Genomic DNA, 22,064 nt, shown 5'->3' with positions numbered 1-22,064 from the left:
GTCCCCTATGGGGATGACGGCAGGGAAGCACAAACTCTGCTTTGCCCTCAGAGGCCAAATCCATGCACGGTGCCCATGGAGCAGCGAGTGAACCCAAGCGTGAGGAGAAAAAAAAGTTTGGAGAAAGAAAGGACTGCAGAGATCCAAGCTTGCCCTGTCCCACACAGGTACTGATGGCAGAGAAGCTCAGCCCCAGGCTGCAGAACTGACCTGCTGGGACCAGGGGTGCTCAGGCTCCAGCCTGTTTGCTGCAGGCTCCATTCATTGCAATAATAAAACACGCCCCCCAAAAAACTGCAAAATTCACAAACAACATCTGTGAGGTTCAAGCTCCGTCAGATTCAGTCTCTGTTACTTCCCTTCTCACACACCACACCGATCAAGCAAGGAAATCCCCATTTATCTCTCCTAAGATTTGTTTCCCCAAGTCCTGTTTTTCAAAACCAGCCTTAATCACTTTTTAATCATATCTGATGCCTCTTTGCCTTTGGCATTCCATAATGCTGGAGATGCTCCCCATGGCACAGCCGGGTCTGCCAGCCCCAGGTCCCATTAAACCAAGGCACCCTTCATGCTGGTGGCTGCTCCGGCCTCAGAAGATGGCAGAGAAACGCTGCTGCTGCTCAAAAGCCAAAGCAGAGCTCAGAGGAGGACAAAGTGGGTCTTCCTCACTCACTCATCCTTCTTCCTGCAGAGTGGTTGCAATACAGTTTCTTGAGGAACCCAGACCCAAATTCACCAGGTCTCTTTCGACAAAAAACTGTTCCTTATTTAATGAATGGCAACATGTGGGCATCTAATCACCCTTCTTTCATCTTCTACCCAGGAAATCACACCTCACAATCCCATACCTATTACTTCTTATGTGCAGTCCCAATGCTGTGTTGTGGTTCCTTGGCTTTTGCTGTCCCATTGCCACATCTCTGCAAGCGTTTGAGTGATTTGGTGCTACTCTGCCAGGGAAGAGCCATGGAGGTGTGGGGGCTCCTTGGGACACATGCTGAGGGGGATTTTTGATCTCTCCCATCTCTCTGGTTTGCATCCAGGGGACTGGGTGACACTGGAAAGAATGGAGCATCCCATCCCATTCCATCCCATACTATCCCTCTTGCAATATTTTTACTATTATTTTTATTATTATCCCTGGCAGGCTGCAACCTCTGTCCTCCTTCTGCTCCTGTGTCAGTTGCAGTACGTTGTCACCTGCACCTCAGGGTGACTGGACCCCACGCTGTTCATTCCTGAGCCCACCCTGCAGGGACCCAATGGGGCTCCTGAGGGGAATACTGGGGAAAGCCACTTGTTTTTCCCCCTTTAGGAGCTTCCTAGCATGATCCTGAAGGCTTATTCTGATGGTCTCTGGGAAGTCCTCTCCATACATACCCCAGAGAGCAGATTGCAGGGAATGACATGGCCAGGGTGTGCCCAATCCTTGGGTTGGAGCTGAGGGGATGTCGTCCTGGAGCCCTGGACCCTGAGCTTTGGATAAGTGGTGTGAGCAGTTCTGCTGGGAGCACAAAATAGGATGCCTTCTGCTTTAAGCCTCTGTAAAACAAAAATGAAGCCAAAAGTTACATGGGATGGGTATCTGAAGTAATAATATGGTGCGTGTGGTGCTGCTGCGTGGCTGGCTTTGGGAAATGGGGCACGTTTTGCAGAGGAGAGTGGACCCAAAGCCCTCAGTGCCCCGGGGCAGAGCGGGTCCCGGGGGGTGGCACTGGGCTGAACGGGTCCCCGGTGCCTTCTGGTGCCGGAGCACAACGCAGCGTGGGCACCGTGGGATGGCACGGGAGGTTATTCTCCATAAAACGAACCTTCGCTCCAACTACAGAGATCTGAGCGCCTTATGCACTCAAACCGTGATGTTTCGGTTCCTTCCACCCCCGGCTGTGCCTACGCAGGGGCAGCTCTGGGGCTCCGTCTGTAGGTCGAGCGCACAGCGCGCTTCGGGTCGCGGTCCGGAGCGACGCTCTCCGGGAAGCGCTGGGAGCACCGCTGAGCTCAGCAGTGCAATTACGGAGCTCTCCCTTAGAGGTCAGCCCAGCACCTACACTGCTCCAAAAATCCGCGCGGGAGAGAGCGATTCCTGCAAACAGATGAACGGGGAGGGGCGGGGATGTCCCTCCGGCCCCAGCTGGGGGGTCTGGGGAGCCGGTCCCCCTCCCAGCCGTGCTGCTATGCCGAAGCAGGAGCCACCAGGAGGGATGGAGGCTCCAAGAGACGCTGCAGGCCGGTGGGATTTATTTTCCAGCACAAACCGAGCTCAGCCTCGTGCTAAAAATAGAGAGATTAAAAAATAAATCTCCGTGGCTTTTTGGGTGCCCTGCTTTGCCAGATTTAATTCACGGCCACGAAGCCCCGAGGTTGGATGTGAAGGATAATTTATTCTCCAAAAGAGCAGTGAGGTGCTGGCACGGGCTGCCCAGGGAGGTGGGGGAGTCCCTGTCCCTGGAGGTGCTCAAGAAACGTGTGGATGTGGCACTGGGTGACAGGGGTTAGTGGGCAGTATGGGTGGTATGTGAACAGCTAGACTAGGTGATCTCAGATGTCTTTTCCAGCCTTAACGATTCTAGAACTGCCTTAATCAACGGGCTGGTGCTAATTGGCAGCCTCAGCCTCCTTAAGAAGTAGCCCTTCCCCTGGGCTCCCAGCAGTAGTGGGACAGGAGCACGCAGTGGTGTTCCCAAACCAGCGTTGAGCCCTTGGGAAACCACTTTGAGGAAGAGAAATGAGACCAAAAGCAACACCTTAAGCGTGGAACACATCCACATGAGGACAGGCAGCTCTGAACAGGTTTGCTCAGCACCCACACTCAGCTGTAGCGAGGGAGCTGTGTTTAGCAGCAGGTGATCAGCACTGACCTGAGAGCTCCCTGCTGGGAGGGGACACTCCAGGCTCCGTCTCCACAGGCCGAGGTCGTGCTCGTGTATCCCATGTAGTTTGCTGTCACTGTTTGTTTTCTCCCTGCCCATGGTTAAGATGCAGCGAAGCACTGGGACTCATCCATCAGTGACACTGGTGCCTGCCCTGCTCCGTCCTCCCTTCACGCTGCTCAGGGAGTTCTTCCCTCCCTAAATTCAATTAGATGCCATAAGGGTCAACCCCATTATAGCCATGGCTCCTCTGGGACAGGCAGGGGGCTGTAGCCTCTCCCTCCCATAGGATCAGAACACAGCCCTATAAATAATAATTAAATGTTAAAAGGAGCAGATTTGAAGGACTCGATTGCACCAGTCAGTCCCAGCTGCCTCCCATTAGAGGCAGCAGTGTGAATACAGCCACCTGGGGCAGCTTGGGCCCCAGGGCACTCAGTGGGCTGGTGGCACTGCTGGACAGGCACACAGAGCAGCTGTGGGACCGCAGAGTTCACCACCAACAGCACTGCATTGTCACATCAGTGACAGCTTAAGCCAACACAGCTTGGTTGGCTCTAAATGAAAATGCTGAAGGTTTGAGGCCTGGAAAGGAAAAGCTCTCAAGCAGGGCAGTGTGAAGACGAGCAGTGCAGAAGGATGTGATGCTTCTCCACAGCCAGGGGACCACAGGAGGGATCAGAGCCACCCACCATGTGTTTCTACCACCTGGAAATGCTTCTTGCAAGGACAAATACCCATGTGCACTCAGCAACAGCAGAGAAAGAGGGGAAAGCTTGGCTCAGGGCAGAGCCTCAAGGAGGGTCGTGCTGCAGAGTGCACTCAGTATCACAGCTTGGACAAGGCATGCACGTGGCAGACAGCAGCTCACTGTGCTCTCTGAAGCACATCTTTGCAACCTGCTCACAGTGTAATGGGAGAGGTGGGAAAAGAGAAAGATGGAATCAAGCACAAGTAAGCCTGATACACAAAGCAGGAATGAAATCAGGTGTTCTCTAAAAATCTGAAGTTTATTTGTTAGAATTCAGTGAAAGGAACATTCAGTTTAAAACACAGTCAGTACATTAAAAAGTCAAGAGGATGAGTAGCAATGAGACCAAAACAAAACAGAACAGTCCTGAGCCTGGCACCTGGCACAGGGCAGCACGCAGCTGGGCTGGACGGGGCTCCCTGCATGGCTGCAATGCGGACAGAGGGACAGAGCTGGGGCAGCTCCGCTTCCCTTGGGCTCCCTCGGTTCCCATGTGCTGCCTGCACTGTGGGCCCCGGGATCAGATGCCAGGAGAGCTGCCATCTCGCCCCGATCCATCCTAAAGAACCCCGACAGTGCCCCTGTTTGTTAAGAGCTGCTGAATTAAAGGACACACAAATCCGAGCAGAGCCAAACATCTCAGCCTGGAACTGCTACCTCTGCTGGTGTTGGCTCAGGGGGGAAGAAGGGACGAATGGGTTTTCAGCTTTTCATTTTCTTTTTGCACATGAGCACTGGGCATTGTTCTCTGCTCAGCTGATCATCACGACCTTCTGCAGAGTTATGTCAGCCTCGTACCCCACACAGGGCTGCAAACTCTGCAGGGGCACTGAGTCAGGCAAACAAAGCAGCATATTCATTCCATTAAAAAAAAAAATCCACATTAACTAGTGTTGGGTCTGAGCATACGCAGAGCTCTCCTTTTGGTTGTGACCCCAAAATTCAAGGCAATGTTGTTCCACTCATTTCTCCATCACCCCACAGCAGTCAACAGCACCTCCTGCCCTGCAATGGCTGAAGAGAACAGCGGAGAGCCCGGTTTGGGACAACATAATTGAAGCACACAGAGAAATCCCAAACTGAAATCCACACAGTTTGGGTGTTTGTTTAAGGACAACCAACAACACTTTCAGGGAAAAATCACCACGGTGCACAAATTCAGATTCAAAACAAAGCTAAGAAACAGCTGACAAGAGTGACAGACCAGTATCAAAACAGACATCCTGGCGGTGTCCACACAGAGCGTGCAGTGGCAGTGGATTGGCTTCTCATTTCTAGAGCTGCTCCTTCAGACGACGCCAAACAGCACTCTGCACGGGGGTGTGGGGAGCAACGTGGGTCTCTTGCATTGCACAGGCAGTGGCAGCAGCAGTGACAGCAATAAATTGCTGTTTCTCCATCAGAACTGTAAACCGCACCATTTTGAAACACATAACGTACGTAAGTAAAAGAACAGTCCATAAAATTTCCCCATGAATATAAAATGCAAAACTATACAAAAATAGATAAAATTGACCGTTTTCTTATGCGTATATAAAAAACAAACAAACAAAGTCCCCAAAACGCAATACAGAGCTACTTGGTAGGCTGACCTGGTCAGGGGTTGGTCGGCAGCAAACAGCCACGACCCACCTCTCCAAGGCTTTCCCTGGATGCACTGAGCTCCGTGAGGCTTAGGGGGTGTTCCTCCACACCTCAGCCAGACTGAGCTGCTCACCCCGGGCTGTGTGCCTCATTTCTGTCTCCGCAGACCTCTTTTGAGCAAGAATTACTGCTCTCAAGCTCAGGTTCCTTGGGTAAGTCTGTATTTTACCAGGTTAGAAGACGATGGCTTGAGCCAGAAATGAGAAGCTGCAGCCCTCAGTGAGCGGTCTGACTGCTTCTAGCTCCCATGTGGTCCAAGGACTCAGGTGGGAAATTCCTCCATCACATTTTTAGGAAAATCACGCTCATTAAGAGGTCAGCATTGGTCAAAGAGCTCCAAGAGCTCACAACCCATAAGGGTGTCCTCCCAGGCCCCTGCCCCATACCACAGAGCAGCCATGGCATCCCACTCAGTGGGACAATAACTTGCTCTAAGCACTCCCTATGACACCAAATCCTCTTCTGTTTGGCTTCAACAAAGGCTGGCCACTAAGCATTCCCAATCATCAACAAACAGCCTGGTAGGTCAGAGAAAGGACACAGGACCCCCTTAAAGCTTATCCTTTCATTCCAAGATGCACTGCTTCTGAAAATGGGTTAATACCACACAAGAATGACTATTTCCCCCCTCTAGCGATGTCTTAATTCGGACTATGCAGCTGTGAGAAATCTCTCCCAAAGCCACAGGGGGACAAGATCAAGACCCAGGAGCTTGTATTTGGCATTCAACCTGTAGTCCCTTTGTAACTCCCTACTAGTAAAGCACAATGGGAAGATCAGGGCCTATTTATTCCATAGCAGAAATGTATTATAGAAGAAGGAAAACGTTAGGTACTGAAATCCAATCTATGGCAGTGACAACTTACAGACTAGGTTAGTAAATTGAAAATGCTTATTTCTTTGGGTTAATGGGGCAGAATACTCCAATAATTCAATAAATTATTTTAAAAATGCTTTTAGAAGCCTCATTTTAAATCAACAGATACTTGATTCATTTAGCTCAAATCAAATTAAGAGGAGAAACCTTTGGTATAAAGTCAGATTATCAAGTCTTGGCTGTATTGCTTTCACACATCAGAGTCTACGAACTGTTGTCCAATAAGTCTCCCCACTACGTACCTACAACCAAAATAATTATTACTACAGACATGCATTTGCAACTGAACATTCATTTTAGCACTGAGACACTTTCATCCTTCACCAGAACTTTGGCAAAGGCTGCACCATTTACAACAAAACACCGCGCAAAAGCCCTGTGAGCCACAAGATGCCTTTGGTGACACGCTATAACAAGATAATGGTTAAAATTCCTGTACAAGGCCACTGCGGAGGCCAAGCGATTCCAGTGAGCACCTATTTGTGTTGTGACAGCTCTGTGTTGCCAGTGATAACTACAGGATCCTTTCTTTGGAACTGGCACTGAGTTGCAGCAGAGCTCGGCTGAACTCACTCTGAGCAAGAGGGAGTTAGGAGCATTTGTTAGGGGATGCTCGTGGCACAAACACTGAAAAATGAAGGTTTAATCCCAAGGACACACAGATGGGTCTGCTCAAGCCTCAGGAATCTGTTCAGAAAACAAACAACAACATACACATAAGTGGAGCTGCCCATAAGGAATTCCAGCTCTGCCTTTCCCAGCTCCTTCATGGACATACAAGGACAGGACAGTAAGAAGCCTCATCTCAAGAAGAAATCACAGGACCCATTTTGCTTAGGAAAACAAAACAGAAAAGCTCTTCATGCCTTGGTACCTTACAACTAGAGCAGTACCAGGGAGCTGCCCGCGTTTCCAACCACAGCCACATGTGTATCTGTGCTGCAGCTGTGGGCAGCGGGCAGTGAGCTGCTCTTGGGGAAGGACTCAGCTCCAAAGCAATGCTGAGCAGAGCCCTGCCACCCCCATGGCGTGTCAGGCTCTGGAGAAGGGCATCACTGCCCTATTTTCAGTTTGTGATTTATTTAATGTTACAACTTCCGCTGCAAAGAGAAGCAGAAAATTGGCAATTTGGGAAAAAGGACACCTAATTCATCAGTAACTGAATTTCAGTCAGAAATAAGAAGTTTTTTAAACCACAGAAAGCGACTCAGAATATCCCAAGTTGGAAGGGGCCCCTACAGATCATCAAGTCAGACTCCCGGCTCCACAGAGGAGCACCCAAAAATCAGACCTGTGTGTAAGAGCACTGCCCAGACCCTTATTGAACTCCTGCAGCTCTCAGCCATGCCCACTGCCTTCTTGGTGCCCTGCCTATCTTTTCTGAAGAGCCTGTAACCGCCCATCACAGCACACCAGCCACAGGACCCTTCCCACCAGGTTTTGCTTACACCAATGATGTAGTAGCTCTGGGACTGAGCCAAGGGTTTTAAGCTCTTCTTGCTTGTTCCTTGCAGGGTGTGTTGGTGGAAAAGCATTTCAGATGCGCTTCATCGTACCCAGCACCTCGTGGAGCAGAATGAAGGATCTCAGCAGCACGCAGCCCCTCCGATTGTGGCGTCCCACCCCACAGTTCATCACCAGTGATGTGGGTGCACTTGAGCTGCGCTATTTGGCTTCTCCCCTCAACTTCAGCACCGCCAGCCTGCACTACCAGAAGCAGGTAATAACCGGAGACCTGTACCAGACCAGGGAGCTTCCTGGTGGCGTCCATGACCCAGGCCCCAGGTTGGCAGCACACTTTCTTGTGGGAAACAGTCTGGTCAGCAAATTGGGCCCTCAGTTCGCCTCAGAACAGAGTCCCCTATGACAATCACCCTTCTTCTGTTCCTGGCAAAGGCAGTTTTGGAGTTTCTGGGTGACTGACTCACCGTACAGAATCTCCTGGATGGATGTTCACCAACATCCTCATCTGCTTCTCTTAAATTCCAGAGCCGCATACCTATTGTGCAACAGCATCTGGGAAGGCAAGGTAGGCTGGGGTAGGGGGGAGGGAGGTTTGCCAGCTACCCTGTGCAGGGACCTGTTTCCATTCCTCCATCTCTTAAGTCCTTTCCTTCTGCCCGATGGCAAGAGGCTATGATTCTGCAAAAGGTCCCTTGGCACCCGCCTCTGCTCTGAAGCTGATCAGCTCGAGGGAAGGTTTGGTTTAGAGACTAACGTGCTTCAGATCAACATGGACACTGGGAACCTCTTCAGGAAAATGTCAGCTCTGCTTTGCTATCCTCCAGCAGGTGTTTCCAAGAGCTCTGACAGAACGTTGGTCTCCTATGCTTGTGTTCCTTCTCCACATTTGTTCAAAAGAGGAATTAAAAAAAAAAAAAAAGAAAATCAAAAGCCTGTAGCAATCTTCGGCATTTTTGTTCCCTCCCATTAGAAGGAAGAAGTTATGAAGCCTAATTTAGGCTGTGCTACATTCTGTATTCAAATTAATAGAATACTTTCCTCGTATGAGTTTGTGGAAAGAAAATAAACACAAAATATAAAACAAAAAGCAACACAGCAACAGCAACTTTACAGCTACAGGCCCAATGCAAGTTTAGCTTATTTAAGAGAAGTCATACACGTGCCCTTGGCCTGGGAGAGGCTGGGGACAAGACATAGGAAAGGTGTCAGCTGGGAATTACACACCATGAAGAGAGACCATGACAGAGAAAAGGGACTGACACTTTGTTCTTGAAAGGGAATCCATCAATAGAACATCTCTCTGCACACTGTATTCTTGAGCACGTTAAAGCTAGAACTGGAAAACGTTATCAGCACGCACACAAACATTCCTACTTTCCTTTCAGGCAGGAAAAAAAAAGTGACAGCAAAGTTGCCCTTGCGGCTGAACGGCCCCCTGTCCTTGCTCTCAAAATAACCTGCATCCTTCCTCTGCAGCTCTCCAACTCAAGATCAAGATGGAAGATGTTAAAAATTTGTCAAAAAAAAAAAAAAAAGTGTTTCACAGAGAAGAGGAAGAAATCCAACTTCTTTTGAAAGCTTCCCTAGGACATGCTCTCCTGGCTGCAGCTCTGAAGTGGAGACTCCAGGAATGTCCACCACAGCACGCACTGCAGCCCAGCCCTATGGTGAGAAACCCCAATGTGGGAGAAGCGACCGCTCACAGCCAACCGACACAGCGAGCGAGGTCACAGCGCAGCAATGCTCCTCACTCCTTCACAGCTGCCAATTGCTCAGCTTCTTTTTTTAAAGGTGATGGTGCCCCTTCATCTGCAGAGAACAAACCTGCCGTACTAGAAATGGGTCCATTTCCAGATTTTATTCTAGCAGCAATGGGATTGTGCACTGAGGCTGCTACCACATTTTGCATCGTGTACTGTGTTCGAGAGTGGTGGGTCGCACTGGAAAAAAAACAAAAGTGCCTCAGTGTTAATCTATGAATCTAGGAGGTTGCTCTGCACCAAACCAGAGTACCCACAGCAGTGCAGAACGGCAGCAGCACGGAGACTATGTACTGCAGCTGCAAGAGAAGTTCATCTTTGTTGGCCCGGTTCGACATAAGTCACTCGTTAGTGTTCACTTTCTCCCTCCCCCCGCCCTCCCTTCTCACCCCTTTCCCCACTTCCCAGCCACCCAGCAGGAGCTATTTGGCTCCCATTACATTCACTGCAGTGCTCAGGCAGCCGCTGGGCAGCGCGCTCCCCGGCGCAGCTCTCGCTTTCAGCAGCTCTTTGCCAGCACTCCCATAGCGCTCTGTGAAGCAGGCTGAGCTTTTTAAGGTTTCGGTGTCGTTGCTGTCATGGAAGTGGGGCATTCCTTGGGTGACGCCGACAGGTTTGCACTTGGCTGGTTTCTCTGGGGACTGGGCAAAGCTGATGCACTGCGGTGGCTCCGGTTCCCCCAGTGGGAGCACACGTGCGAGCTTTTTGGCCGGGGCTTCTCCGTGATACCTATATGACCCAGACGCGTCCTGGGGCTGCCTCGTGTCAGGCTGCAGAGGTAAGTTGGATGGCCTGACCAGGAGCCTGTTTGGCTCCAGATCTTGGGGCTGCCTCTCCAGAGTTTCTCTGGCACTGCTCCTTGAAAGGGGCAAAAAGGGGGAGTCTGCATCTGACCGATCAGATGGCTCCCAGCTGCTCTGCATCCCAGCAGATGAAGCAAAACCCCAGTGTTTGATCCCCCCAGGAGCCAGCTCGGCATTGTACTGGAGGTGCTGCAAGCCCGGCCAGCTCAGCACACCATTGGCCTCCCCACCTTCGGGAGCTGACAGTTCTGCCTCCTCTTTGCTCCTGCTCCTTCTTGCTCCATCGGAGTACTTTTTGTCCCATTTTGACCACAGCTGGCAAGGCTTAAGGCCGTTCTTGGAAATCTGCAATTCTGCAAGTTCAAACTCCAGGCTCTCCGTGTCAAGCGACCTGCTCCTCCTGTTAAGGGAGAGCGGTGCTGGCATGGCAGGGCTGAGCTCATGCAGACGCAGGTGCCGGGGCAGGCTGGCTACCCCCCAGTTACAGCTCTGGAAGGAGCCCTGGGGGTACCCCAGGAACATTCTCTCGTCACATTCAGCAAACGACTCCTTCTGCACATAGCTCTCATCGAAGGCCTCAAAGGATGCAGCCATGTCTTCATCAGCATTCATCTCGAGGTGCTGCTCGCACTCCCCTTCCCCTTCCTGCTCCACATCAACAATGTCAAATGTGACCATGGTGGGAAGGACGGGGAGGTTCTGAGTGAAGGACGAGCCAGAGTCAGAGCTGCCCAGGCTTTCCGACAGGCTGGAGAAGAGGGTGCCACTGCTGGTGAACTCCACCAGAGCTTGTGAGAAGCTCATGGCGTGCTCAGGTTCGCACTCACGGTCAGCCTGGGGCTCTCTGCCAGCAGCATCCACCCCACTATGGTGGTCGCTCTGCGAGCAGCCCTCATGCTCCAGGGGTCTGTGGCTGGGGAACATCCCCGGTTTGGCTGAAGCTGCATTGCCATGGAGAGACCCCCCAAACAGTGCACAGTCTGGATCAGAGCTAAATCCTGGGTTGTTCTTCATGAGCTGAATAAGGCAACTTCCTTGGGCTTTTTGGCTGTTGTAACAGTTCTCTGGACACAAAGGCCCTGGAAAATCACTCCACTCTGGATTTTCAGCTCTAGCCACCAAAATCCCACCACTCACACTCCTGTTTAGAGCTTGAGAAGCAATCTGCTCACTACCAAGGCAACTCTGATTTTTGCCAATCAAGTTGGCTGCTCTAGTTTTACATTCAACATGCTGCTTTTCCCTGGGACACTTCTCTTTGCTGGGAGCATCAAGTCGTTTCAAGCCTGGTTCCCTCTTCAGCTCCCAAAACAGCAGCTCTTTCTGAATGGCAGCTAGCCGCTCTTCTTCAGTTTCCATAACCCCCCTCTTCTGATCCATCATCTGGATCAAGTTCTTCTCAGAAGGGAGGCAGAAGTCCAAGAAGTAGCTGAAGATCTCTGGATGAGAGACTTTGCTCTCAAACAGGGATTGCTCCCCATGAGAGGGGCTCATTAGTGTGTCATCAGGCTCGTAAAACTCATAAAGTGCATCACCACTGTAGCTGTCTCTGGGAAGACGGTCCTTCTTGATCTCACAAAGTCCATCCCCAGTCTCATCCTCTGGTCCCGGTGTGGTGGAGTCGTAATATCCCTCATCACTATTAGGTGCGGACTCTTGCTGGTCGCTCTGCGGTGTCAGGAGCTCGACCCCATCCATTGCCCCACTAGCATAGGGGTGGACCTCCCCCTCACGCAAACCACATGTCTCCAGCTTGCTACTCACTGCCTGCAGTTCGGGACTGCTCACAGCAGGAGGGAGCGGGGCTTCATAGCTCCTGCCCTCTTCAGCGGTGCTGTCCCATATCTGCTGGAGGTACTCCTCCTCAGACATGGCCATCTCCTCCCCACCTCCCTGGTAGGTGACAAGGCATGGGCTCCGTTTAGCAGTGTCTCGGCTGCGCTCCACAGAGATCGTGCTCTCAGCAATGCTGAGGATGTCAGGCTCAGCAATGATGTCTCCGCACCCAGTAAGGGAATCAAAGCTCTTCAGGGATGTGACGTCTCCAAAGAGGAGACTCAGCTGGTCCCCAGAATGTAATGAGGGAGGGTCGTTGTCTGGATGAAGGGCCACAGGGAGATGGCTGTAGTTGGACTCTGTGTAGACAACAGCATCTGCCTCTGATTTTGCATCCAGATCATCCTTGCCCCCAGGCACTACCACCACATCGCCCTCACAGCCGCCCTTATCAGCCTGGAGCCAGTCTGGCTCAGCAGCCTCCCCAGAGTCAGCTGCTGTGCGCACCAAGCAGTGACCTGCTGAGCTTCCTGGGCAGGCTGCAGCAAGAGGGACAGACCCGGGTCCTCCTTCCTCCACAGCTCCAGGAGTTTCCGCTTTCATGCCCTGAGCTTTGCTGGTCTCCTCCGAATCCCCAGGCCACTCAGAGAGCTCTGTTTTCTCACACTCAGCAATCTTGCTCTTACGGTGACGCCGGATGCTGTTCAGAAGTCCCTTCAGGCCTTTTTTTGGTCTGGGGAAGGATGACTTGTCTCCGTTGGGCTTCTTCTCATAGCCCTCAATACTCCCTGGTGGAGAGCCATCCTGCCTGCCAAAATCAAACTTGATGCTGCTGTCTATGGCCACGTGAATGCTTTGGGAGCTTGGCAGCAGGCAAGGATGGGAATCCCTGCTTCCATCTGAAGGGCTTTCCAACTGTGCCCCACTGCCCTCATCATATGCAGTGCCGCTGATCCCATCATGGGTCTTACTTTTACTGAGCCCCTTTTTAGAAGCTCCTTTCCCCTGGCCTTTGTTTCTGCTGCTGAAGAAACTCGGCAGTGTACATATACTCCTCTTCCCTCCAAATAACTTGAAAGCAGTTTTTTTCAGCTTGCCAGAGGGTGCCGGGAGCTGCTGCTGCTCTGCAGCCACGGCTGAGGCATCGCTCTGCTGGGACAGCTGCTCAACATTCTCCTCCGGCTGCTGCTCACCGCCCTTGCACTGCCTGCATGCTGCAGACTGCAACCGGGTCCTGGCAGCTTCCTCTGTGCAGCCTGTTTCCATGGCAGCTGCTCGGTTCTCGTGTTTCTAGCTGGAAACAATGGTGGTAGAATCTTCTTGCAGGCACAGGGACGAAAGCATCGTGGCTGATCTAAAGCAAAAAGAAAGGAGAGAGAGATAAGGAGACAGCAGTGGGTGACACATAGGTGTAGCAAGGCAAAGAGCTACATCACCACCTGCAACTACAGCTGCAAAAACCTCCTACCTGTTAGAATTCTGCACAAAGACGTCACTGTTCTGAATTCTCCGGAACCCACCTATAGCCTTTGGCAATAGCACCACATCACAGGGACAGGTAGACCTGAGCCCTGAGCCACCTCATTCAACCTCCGACCTTTGTCAGAGACACTGAGGTTCTGCTCTGTTAGCAACTGCCTGTCAGCACAGAAAACACGGGCATCTCCAAAAGGGAGAGAGACCAAGACACGCCAAACTCTGCTTCCAGCCATCCCAAACGTAGCACCAAACAGGAAGCATCTGGACAGTCAAGCCAGAGAGCAGCCCTTATGGCAACTGCGCATCCAGCAAAAGCAGCCATTTACCATATTTTGTTTTCCTCACTAAATTTCAATTGTTTTTGAAATCATCTGTCAAACAAGATAAAACTGCATTAGAAATACTTATTATAAACCACCCTGATCAGATAATCTCAGAAGCAGAGAAAGGTAGGTTTTCAATTTCATCCTGGATTGATGTTAATAGCAGCAGAAATAAAACAGTAATATTTCTTTTCCAGAATTAAGATCGGAGAAAATAAATCCGGTGAGAATTGTAATGCATCGCTGAGCTGCAATACCTGAGGCTTAGCTCTGATCAGCCCAGGGCCAGGACAGCTTCCCAGAGATCTCAGTGAAAAACACCCAAATGATGGCTTTCAGCTCCTATAACCCAACAGCCAGCCCACGATGTGAGGTTTGCTCTCAAGCCTTGAGAACCCGTACAAGAGTAGCGCAGTATTTATTTGCCTCCATAATTAATGATAACCTTGGTGTTCACCCTCCTTACTAAAATAAGTGGCTTGGGAAAACAGATGGGACGGGACGCAGCTCTGCTCCCAATGCTGCAGGCTGACCTGTCCTCCTGCCTGCAGTGGGGCACAGAGCCCCAGCACAGCCGGATCCCCAGCTCACTGCTCCCAGGGGCTGTGCCCGTGCCTGATGTTTCTTTTGGCTGCTCGAGCCCTGCGGGCACAGAGCCAGCTGGAGGTAACAGAGAGCAAGGCGTAGGTGGAATTCAGGCCTGCTGAATGTAACCGTGCTGTGGGTGAGTGCCTGACACAATTCCCTGACAGCAGCCAGCAGGATGCTCAGCTGGGACCTTGCTGCACGACCCTGAGCCCTGGAACAGCTCCGACACTCACCTAGAGGCTGGAGACAAGGGGATGTATTTACAGCCATTGCTGACAGAGGCGGATTTAACCACCTTATACATCCCTGACAGCACAGTTTGCCCTTTCTCTGAGGCTTCCAGGGCCTCTCCAGAGCATCCCATGGGCCAACCAGTGCTTCTCGAGCTCTGACAAACAGCACTTCTGCACTCCTGGGCAGATCCAAAGCCTGTCTGGGGTGACTCCAGGATTCTTCTGGAGCCTCCAAAGAGCCTCTCTAGAGAGACCTGACTAGATAGGATCAATAGAAAATAGTATGCAAACATCTGTATACGTGCATTGCTAAAGTAGTAGAAAAATGAAACAGGAACAAGACTTCAGTTTGAAAATAAGCTCGCTCTGGCTCCACATCAGCACTGGCATCAGTAGATGCTCACTGCTGTGACCACACAGCTATTTATGGATGCCAGAACAATAAAGTCACCAAGGGCAAACACACAATTGATGGAATGCAAAAATGGGGTCAGAAACAAACATATACAAATCACAACAGTAAAAGACAGCACTTCACCTGTGCCCAGCTCCCTGAGGCAGCCAGCAGGATGAGGTAGATCTGGCTGTAGTTGGGGTGACACAGCTTCCTGCTCTAGCCATAGGTAGAAGCAGGGCATGTCTGAAACTGCCAGGGGAGCAGGCAGCCGGTGCCAACAGGCTGACCTGGGCCAGAGCTTGGGGCTCTTAGTGTTCAACTGTGACAAAGCACCTCTGCTAACAAGCTGTCCTTCTCCAGCAGTGAGTGCTGAGCACCGCATCCCCTCCTCCAGCACATCCATGGCACTGAAGATGTGTTCTAGAAGTGTTAAGGCAATTCTCTCAGAAGTAGAGTCTGAATTTTGAGTGGTTCTGTGTGGAGCCAGGAGTTGAACTCAATAGTATCCATTGGTCTCTTCCTACTTGGGACATTCTGTGTTCCTATGATTCCATACTAGGGACAACTTCCATCCACCCCAGCATCAGCTAAAGCAAAGGCCTGCTTTTGTCCTCAGCTGGGATCTCAAGACTTTTAAGAGCATCCATGAAAAGGCACAACCACCTCAGCATTCAACAAAAACAGAAATGTGGTAGAGGATGAGAGTCTCACAGCCTGCACCTAAAAGACTTAGGAAAACGGCCCTGTTTTATTCCTTAAACCCACCACAGGCCTTAGGCAGCTCATCAAGCCTTTCTCCTTCATGCAGACTGACACTGCCTACGGTAAGCAGAATGTTAAATCCCTTCTTTGTGCTGCACCAGAGATTAGCTGGTGTGAGTGACCCACTGCCATCAATGGACTCACCCAACTCCACCCTGGCTGCGTGACTTTCAGCAGGGCCAGAGCCCCCCAGATTCCCCTGATGACCGCTAGTGCAGATCACAGCACATTGCTACCCTCATCCGTGGTGGGGACAGCCGCACAGAACACACCCGTTCCCTGCTCTGCAGAAGAGCTGCACAGCTGGGCTCTGCACAATTCCCTCAGATCCTGACAACTGCCATGCAAACGTCTGCCTGCAATGAAACACCACGACACCAGGTAGCATTCATCCACCCGCTGCTTTCTATTCCTGCACGTCACAACAGAGAACTTCCAGAACAGCAAGAACCACTGAGCCCGAGCGCAACAGAACAGTGCCCTCTCCTGCAGCTCTCATGTGGTCAGCTGGGAGCACACAGGCAGTACAGCCGTCAGAATGGCAGGCAGACGCTTGAGCGTGATCAATTAATTCTCACAGGCATCAGCAAAGACAAGCTACGATCAATTAATTCTCAGCAAGAAACCAGGCACGTCATCCTGATGCTACAAATGGGAGACGGGGCATTAAATTAAGGGACTTACCCAACTCACAGGGGAGCTTCTGTCTTGTCGCCAGGATTAGGATGCAGAAGCAGTCACGGCAAGAGCACGGATTTCTGTAATCCAGGATAACTGCCTAAATGCTGGTTGTAGGGCTGGCATCAGACGAGGCATCCCCTCACCCTAACTCACAGGTTGCTCTCATCCTTAAACCACTTTCCCCAGCAGCAGTCTGGGAAGCGCTGGCAGCGTGCGATCCTGACAGCAGCCTCCTCCAGCAGGCCACGTGTTGTACACCATGACATCAGGCTTCTTTCTCCCTCCTCTATGGAGAACATGGCACGTCTTCCCCATGCTGGAAATGCAAAGACGTGCAGAGCAAAGCCGGGCACGGTGCTACAAGGGCTGCATCCCCAGGACTCCCTGCAGGAGCTGCACGCCTCACTAACAGCAGGCCACACAAGCTGGGTCCCAGCTCTGAATGGGAATGAGCCCCATCTGTCTCACTGCCCATACAATGGTGCAGAGTGATGGAGACAAAGGCACAGTGAGGCACACGAAGCCCCGTGCAGCAGGAGGCGTCTGGCACCAGTCAGGGCAGTGGCTGGGAGAACCGGAGTGAGCCGCGGCTGACACAGCACAGCAGCATGGCAGGGTGCACGCCTGCTCCAGACATCTTCAGGCAGCACGATGTGTTCAAGCAGCAGTTCAGCACATTCTGAACGCACATACAAACAAAAGACATCCTTCTACCATCCTGGGAAGGGTCTCAGCTGAGACGCAGAGAACTCGCTGTGACACTGCAGCGGGATGGGTACGTCCCCAGGGACCGAGTCTCCCTCCTGCTGCAGCTGTGCAATCCCTCCCCACTGACCCCACGCTCCTCCACAAAGCAGTTGGGAGCGTCTCTCCAGAGCACTCTGAGCCTGCCTCAGAAGTCAACGGCCCTGAGAATTGCAAACCATCTTCCATTTTCCAATGTAGTTTTATCCGTGGCCATTTTATACATCCTTTATCTTACACGTTACATGCTGTTTTTTACTTCAGCAGCATTCAACCCACAGCATCCTCACCCCTACAAGCAGTTCTCATTCCCTAGGCCAAGCAAACCCTCCAAACTCTCCCCACACAACACGCTCTGAGCTCCGTGAGCCATCCCACGGTCTTTCCCCATGCAGCAACAGAAATCAAAGCCTTTGCAAACAGAGGCAGCAAGAAATGCACATGGTGCCCCGAAGCCCCAAGCACACACAGCACAGCCCTGCACCACCAGAACAGCACAGCCCAGCTCCTTCTGTGAGCCCCACATGGAAACTTCGCTCCATCTCATTTCCCCAAGCACTGCTTACAAACAAACAGCAGTCCTTTCCAGGACACTCCTGCATATTCATGCCATTAATTCCTCGGTTTACAGAGGGATGTTATTGCAGCTGTCAATACCGACAGGCACGGAACTGCTAAAACGTGCTGCCGCTATCCTCAAATAAACTGTTGTGCTAATGATTTTTGTTACAGTAAAACCAGCATGCCACAGAAACCGTTTTGTCGGAAAGCCGCGTATTAATGTCATTCTGTCTCAGAAACAAAGACAACTAGAGCACTTCAAAGTTTCAATCCCGAGGCCCGATTTAGCAAAAGCTTTATAGTTGTAAAATTCCTTTACTCAGAGCTGTGATTTTCTCCAGTTGTTTGTCACTGCAATAATTACACCGACGTGCAGCACCACATGGGCAGGTATCTGTGTGCCTGGAGCTGGTGCTGCTTGTCCCCGGCCTTTCCTCCTGGTGTGACCACATCCACAGCAGGACATGCCGACTCTTACCCCAGCAGGGTGTAATTAGTGTGCTGCATTTACATACTTAATAAGGCAGGCTGGGTCCTCTGGTGAGCAAAATGCTACAGCGTAGGTGGACACAGTGCACTTGCATGTGTGGCAGGGCCTTGTTTTTAAGGGGAGAGATGGGCAGCGTGCCATTCACCACCAACCTCAGCTTTCCCCCACTCAGAGTTTCCATCTCACCTTTTGTAAAAGAAAATCATTTTGCGTTTCGTTATGTTCTGCCACCAGGCCAACAGGTTTGGAGCACACTGACAGGCACAGAGAGAGATGTAGGCAAACATTGCTGAGCACATCTGTGCTCCAGCCCCCAGCTGCCACAGACTACACTCAGCAGTGGAGCAAGAAGACAACAGCTGAGCAGCACCCAAACACCTGAAAACACACCAGAGATGCTCCCAAATCAGCAGCCCCCTCAGTTCACTATGACCCCACCTTACTGTAGGACTTCAGCTCAACCGAAGCTGACCCACACTACCACAGCAGCAGAGGCACAGAGCTCGGGATGAGCCAGGAGCACTGCGCCTTCAGCCTCCACAGAGATCACAGCTGCCACAACTGCAAGTAGTAACCACATGAAAAACAAACATGCAAGTGAACGCTTTTACAAGATGAGTGTAAGTTTAACAGCTCCGCCCGAGGAGCTCACAATGCCTCCATTAAGGCTGCTATTGAATTAGAAGGCAGAGCCCTCCCACGGAGGCATTCCTACGCCTCTCCTGCTCCAGCCTGGCTGTCTGGGTGCCTCGCTCTGCACACACTCTGTCCCTGCTGCTCTCCGTCACCTCATGGTGTCCAATGTTCAGCTTTTGGATGTGAACGACAGAAACCTAGAAGGAAAAGAGATGCTCCCAACAAAAAGTCAAAGCCACCCTATTTCTGGGGGAAGGCCGCTGGCTTCGGGGCTTCGTCGTTGACTGAACACCAGCGCTGCCCAGCAGCTCCAGCAGAAGCCTAAGATGCAGTTATTTCCACCTTACACAAAGCCACACGACAAGTCACTTTTCTATCTGTGGCTCGCAGATACCTGTTTTTTTCAAAACAGGGCACCGGCACAGCGTCCATTGGATCACACCGGATGGGGAGAAAGGCAGCCAAGAATGCAGGTCCACATCTGACAACACAACGCGCCCCGCTGCAAAGCCCTCATCCAAACTCTTTCCGAGGACCTCGTAAAACCCACGGGATCGTCCACCGCTCTCAGCAGGGCACCCCACAGCCATTCCGCCTCTGGGAGCCCTTCAGCAGGCTGGGCTCTGCAGGAGGACGAATAGATGGAAGGACACAGAGCAGCCGGGCCTGTCGCGTTCCCACGAGCTGCCCGCGGAACTCGCCAGAGGAAAGGCGAGGACGGGAGCACAGCAGCTCCCGGCGGGGCTCGCCGAGCCCAGCGGCAGCACGGTCCGGTCCAGCCCCGCTCTCAGAAGCGGAGCCCGGCGCAGCCCCACCTCAGCCCCCCTCCCACGGACACGCCGTCCCACGCACCCGGGCCGAGCAGCTCCGTGCCGAGCAGCTCCGTGCCCCGCCGCCACGCCGGGCTGCAGCCAGGCCCCGGGCGCCGCGCTGCGGGAAGCGCCGCGGATCGGAGCGGCGGGGCAGAGCGCCGAGCACGGGGAGGAGCGAAGCGGCTCCGCTCGCCGTCAGCCCCGGGGCCGCGCCGCCACAATGGCCGCCCCGCCGCACTTACCGGCGCGCTGGGCCGCGATCGGAGCTCGGCGGAGGCGCGGCGCCGTACGGCCCTGCCCGCCGCCGGGAGGGACGGGGCGGCGCCAGCCAGAGCCGCGGGGCCGGGCCGGGCGTGGCGGCGGGGCCGGGCGCTGTGACACGGCGGGGCGGGGAGAAAGGCCGCTCCGCGCAGAGGGCCGAGCCTCACTGCCCGCTCGTCGCCCTCTGCTGAACCGCCGTGAGCCAGAAACGAGAGGAGGTGCGTCAGAAAGTGAGGAAGGCGGAGCGGCTGGTGCCGTGCGTGCTGCTCGCGGCACCGCTCCTGATCACGAAATGTCCGGTAATTAATAAAGATGGGCAGCTGGCACGAGGCCACCGGCTGGTACTGGCTTGGTGTGATTACTGAGAACATGACGTTTTTCGGCCATGCAAATAGTCAATTTCATTCCCGTTATGACACTGCGCCTGGCCCGGGGGTCGCGGTGTGAGGCCGGGGTCCTCCGTCTTCCCGCCCCTCAGACACAGCTCAGCCGCTATGGGAGCCCCGTAGCAGAGGCTCAGCTGCGCTCCCCTTCCTACAGCCCCAAACCCGAACTTTCTTAGCCCACCGCACGTGAATAAGTGGTTTGGTGGAGGAGAAAGGTGCGCCTGGGTGACTCCGGCCATTTTCAGAACAGTTTGGGAACCCAACATCAGGACCTAAGCCCTCATTTCCATCCAGGATTTTAAATTAAGGACTAGAACAAGAGTAGCACAAGAGTTATTTGTGCTCAGCTGCAGCACCAATGCATGCTGCTGCATAGATAGAGCTTGAAGATCACACAGCCTTATCAGCCTTTGCAAAGGAAACAAACTTCACTCTTCCACCTTTAACACTGAAGATGAATTGGTGGTGGACAAGCCGCTGGAGGATTCCCACACAGCGCAAGCTAACCTCAGAGAATGGCCTGGTACTGCTCAGGGCAGCCTACAACACAGAAGAATCACCCCTGTGAAATCCCCATGCTGTTACACTTTCTGGGACGTTAGGGCATTTCAGACTGAAATAATGAAGATCACAGCACCAGCTGAGTGCCCAACCCAGCACATGCAGCAGAATAGAGAGCTACAGCACTACAGCCTTGGAAGTGGAGGGCATCTGCCATGGGGATTTGTTGCTGCTGGCGCTCCCACGTGTGAGCAGGCTGGTAGAGGAATGACTTCTTGTGGTGTTAAATCCTCTCCTGGAAAGAGGCTGCTTTATGCTAACTGGAGGAGAGCAAGACCCACCAGATCAGGCAGCTCCATTCCGTGCAATTGCTCCCCACACTACTGAGTGACTTCCAAAGCATTGTTCAGCTCATTTGAAGAATGCCAAGCTTTAGGGATCTTCCCATGAAAGACTTCCTACAGCCTAGTGAATAGACTCCACAACCTTTGAAATGCAGGACGTACCTGTGTTTTGCAGACAGCAACCTGTGCAGAGCCGTTGTCACACTGACATTTTGCAGGAGCTTAATAGTGACCAGAAGTCTGAACCAAAGCCAATGGGCCACTCTGCCAAGGGTGTTTGGAAGCACACACTCTTCCCTTTGCCTTCATTTCAACAGCAGTGCTGGAGTGAAGGAACTAGCAGTTAGCAGAATGTATCCCTGATGAAGGCCATCCAGGCATAATGGTCACTTCCAGATAACATGGGCTGGGCTTCTAGTCTCTTTCATGATCAGTTTAACAATATTTTACCAAACAGATCACAACAGTTTAATAAAAATATTAGCATACATTTTTAATTTTAAAATCCTGCACTATCATACGCACTCAGGCAAGAGAGATGCTTCAGCCCTCAGCGGTAAAGTGAATCACTTTCAGTAAGAGTAAAATGGCATTTAATGGTACTCCTTGAGCAGAGAAGTGGGATTTCGGCCTTCAGGGATTTTTGTCTGGGAACATGAAGTGCAACTTCTGCCCGAGTCATCTGCAGGCATGGCCACTGGGAACAGCCTTTGCGTTTACCCGGTGTCAGGGCTTGGCACAGGGGTGCAGGGGAAGTGACAGCCACATCTAGGTAGTGTTAGGGCACTTGAATGTGGCTGAAACAGTCTCCTGCTGCTCTCACCAGGCTGCACAACCAAGGAAGTACCTTTAAAAGTACCTCTCTGGGAAACAGATCTTACACACAGCTGAGGAACAACCTGCAGCTTCGCTCAGATC

The 22,064-nt window shown here is 52.2% G+C and overlaps 1 protein-coding gene across 3 annotated transcripts; it reads right to left on the bottom strand.

The window, feature by feature from the left end:
* Positions 1 to 3,864: 3,864 nt before the first annotated feature.
* On the bottom strand, positions 3,865 to 21,527 carry AMER1 (APC membrane recruitment protein 1). Of its 3 annotated transcripts, XM_042876702.1 has the most exons (4): positions 19,897 to 19,962; positions 9,810 to 13,302; positions 9,434 to 9,549; positions 3,865 to 8,484 (listed from the first exon to the last, which is right to left on the bottom strand). In XM_042876702.1, exons 2-3 carry the CDS (start codon positions 13,212 to 13,214, stop codon positions 9,472 to 9,474), a joined length of 3,483 nt encoding a protein of 1,160 aa, XP_042732636.1. In that variant the 5' UTR covers positions 13,215 to 13,302; positions 19,897 to 19,962; the 3' UTR covers positions 3,865 to 8,484; positions 9,434 to 9,471. The 3 variants fall into 3 exon arrangements, with proteins under 3 accessions (XP_042732636.1, XP_042732635.1, XP_042732634.1); XM_042876701.1 differs by lacking the exon at positions 19,897 to 19,962 and adding an exon at positions 21,309 to 21,527 and having other exon boundaries at positions 3,865 to 9,549; XM_042876700.1 differs by having other exon boundaries at positions 3,865 to 9,549.
* Between the last annotated feature and the right edge of the window lie 537 nt (positions 21,528 to 22,064).

This window comes from Lagopus leucura, unplaced genomic scaffold (genome assembly GCF_019238085.1).
Source record: "Lagopus leucura isolate 7727_CA_CO unplaced genomic scaffold, USGS_WTPT01 Super-Scaffold_100016, whole genome shotgun sequence".
In the NCBI taxonomy this organism is placed as follows: domain Eukaryota; kingdom Metazoa; phylum Chordata; class Aves; order Galliformes; family Phasianidae; genus Lagopus; species Lagopus leucura.
The sequence above is the reverse complement of the archived record's forward strand: the minus strand, read 5'-3'. Positions and strand labels throughout refer to the sequence as shown.